Raw genomic sequence first — 2,500 nt, 5'->3', positions numbered from 1 at the left:
CATTCACCTGAAACTCTCTCTCTCTCTCTCTCTCTCTCTCTCTCTCTCTCTCTCTCTCTCTCTCTCTCTCCTCTCTCTCTCTCCTCTCTCTCTCTCTCCTCTCCTCTCATCTCTCTCTCTCTCTCTCTCTCTCTCTCTCTCCTCTCTCTCCTCCTCCTCTCTCTCCTCTCTCTCTCTCTCTCTCTCTCTCTCTCCCCCCTCCCTCCCTCTCTCACCTCGTCAAAGAGCTGTAACATGATGGTGAGCACGTCGGGGTGGGCCTTGTCCACCTCGTCGAACAGGACCACGGCGTTGGGGTAGGCCTTCAGCTGCTTGGTGAGCTGACCGCCCTCCTCGTGGCCCACGTAGCCGGGAGGGGAGCCGATGAACTTGGCCACCTGAGGGGACGACCACGACAGCAGCAGGTGAGGAGAGTTAACCGAGGGTATAGTTAGCACACTGTTTTTGACAAGCGGAGTCGAGAGTCTGATTTGACGTGTATCGATATATGGGCTGATTAATAATAATAATAATAAATGAAATTTATATAGCGCTTAATATGGTACTCTTGATTATTATGATGATTGATTATGGTTGGACGTCTTCGCAACGCAAGGGGGTTTACGGTTTACGGATCCATTACGTCCTTGCGGATCCTCCTTGCCTCCGCCACAAGCCTTGCGTCAAGGCGACGCAGCAGCAAGGGCTGCGATTGGTCCGCTAACTAAAATCCGACGCGGAACCAAAACAGGTTCACGACTGCTTCAAAGTGTCTGCGCTGTCCTTGACGACGTGGAACCATAATGAGCCCTTTACAAAGCACCTCTAAGGAGGCAGGGTGTCAGAATTATGAAAGTTAGGAGAGGGCGACTTGGCCGGGATGTCCATCAGAGGAGAAGAACAGATGCCGCTCACCTCGTGTTTCTCCTGGAACTCGGACATGTCCATGCGGATGAAACCCTGGATCCAGAGAAGGAGATAATCACTTAACATCGGATACAATTTGCAATGGCTTTGAGAGTCAGGCTACTGTATTGTCACAAAACATAGGAATTGGATTCTATCTTCCACGATTCCCATTGGCCAGAGGAAGAACATCTCTTTGGTAGATATACAGCCCCGATGCTGTCATTATTGGAATGCCATGTTCAAACACAACGGGATTTCGTCTTCGACACGTATTAAATCTTGTCATTATTTTTAATCCATCCAAAATTAGACAGAGGAAACACCAGGAAACCAACCACTTTTCATTAAACGTTAACTTTAATGTGTGCTTTGGTGTCATTTGATTTTATTAAGAGTAGCCACCAGAATAGAATTCAGCTGCGGCAGCGCTCTATGCTAATTACTGCCGACTGGATCGCTTTTGGCAGCTTCTCGGCTGTCAGGGCTAACTCCCACCTGTACTTTGATACGCTGCAAGCGGATGACTAGCAGTGTGTGTGCTGTGTGTCGCAGTGTGTGTTGTGAGTGTTGCGAGGGAACGTACCTTTTTGATATCCTTGTGCATGTAACGAGCCACCTGTTTGGCCAACTCCGTCTTTCCTGCAGATAAATCAACGCACAGCGACGATGAGAGAAGCAGGCAGGTAATGGTTTAATATCGGGAGCACAAAAAAATACTTATAATATCTAGATGTAAAAACTCAGGGATGGAAGGGGAGGGGTGTGTTATAATAACAACAGGCGAGAATCCCCATGGGTCAACCATGAAAAAAAATGCAGAATTATTTTTTTTCATTAAAAAAAGGAGAGACAGACAATAGTTCTCCTCTTCCTAAGTGCTGGCCTAAATCCCGGCATTCCTCTCTGCGGAGCTCTCATTCTTCTTGACTCTCGCCGGAAACACACATTATGTTTGTCAGTAAAATATTCTGCATATAAATGCTCATATAAGATATTGATGTTGTGTGTTTGGTATGCATATGGGCATGGGGAAAGTATATATGTTGGTGGGGTGTGTGTGTATTGTGTACGCATGTGTGTGTGTTTGTGTGTGTGTGTGTGTGGGGGGGGGAGATTGTTGTGTTTAATATTGATGTCTCCTGGCCACTGTCTGTCGCTGAAGGCAACAGAGAATATGAACACCATCCCTCCTTCATCCATCTCTCCGGCCTGTCATTTCTCCCAGGCCCCCCCCCCCCCCTCTCTCTCACTCTGTCAGTCTCTCTCTTCCTCTTTCACATCTCTCTGGCCTGTCATTCCTCCAAATCTCTCTCTCCTGCTCTCTTTTCCATTTCTCTCAGGCTCTCTCGCCTTCCTCTCCTCCAATCATATTCCTCTTCATGATCCTTTCCCTCCATCACCAACCCTCCTTTGCTCCCTCCTGCATGCACATCCTATGCCGGCTCACCTGACCTTCTGTAAGCCTCTCACCGTTTAGAGGGAGCTAGACTGATATTATTACAATGGGTGGTCTATGTGGGCCACTTTCACAATATTAATTATAGTATTCACAAATGGCGTGTTGTTTCTCGCAGTCTGGATGTGACCGGTTTATTATAAACAAAGCATTATC

At 47.4% G+C, this 2,500-nt stretch overlaps 1 protein-coding gene across 1 annotated transcript in view; it reads right to left on the bottom strand.

Annotated features, from left to right (window-relative positions):
• Window positions 1–2,500, bottom strand: part of clpb (ClpB family mitochondrial disaggregase) — a 23,149-nt gene that overhangs the window by 3,195 nt on the left and 17,454 nt on the right. The window contains exons 7-9 of the mRNA XM_056610797.1: window positions 1,472–1,576; window positions 895–939; window positions 216–377 (exon numbers count right to left, since the gene is read on the bottom strand). Coding sequence (XP_056466772.1) covers window positions 216–377; window positions 895–939; window positions 1,472–1,576 — 312 coding nt within the window. The remainder of the gene's footprint in view (window positions 1–215; window positions 378–894; window positions 940–1,471; window positions 1,577–2,500) is intronic.

The sequence above is a fragment of the Gadus chalcogrammus genome, chromosome 16 (genome assembly GCF_026213295.1).
Source record: "Gadus chalcogrammus isolate NIFS_2021 chromosome 16, NIFS_Gcha_1.0, whole genome shotgun sequence".
In the NCBI taxonomy this organism is placed as follows: domain Eukaryota; kingdom Metazoa; phylum Chordata; class Actinopteri; order Gadiformes; family Gadidae; genus Gadus; species Gadus chalcogrammus.
Note: the sequence above shows the minus strand (reverse complement) of the source record. Positions and strands in the feature narration are given on the sequence as shown.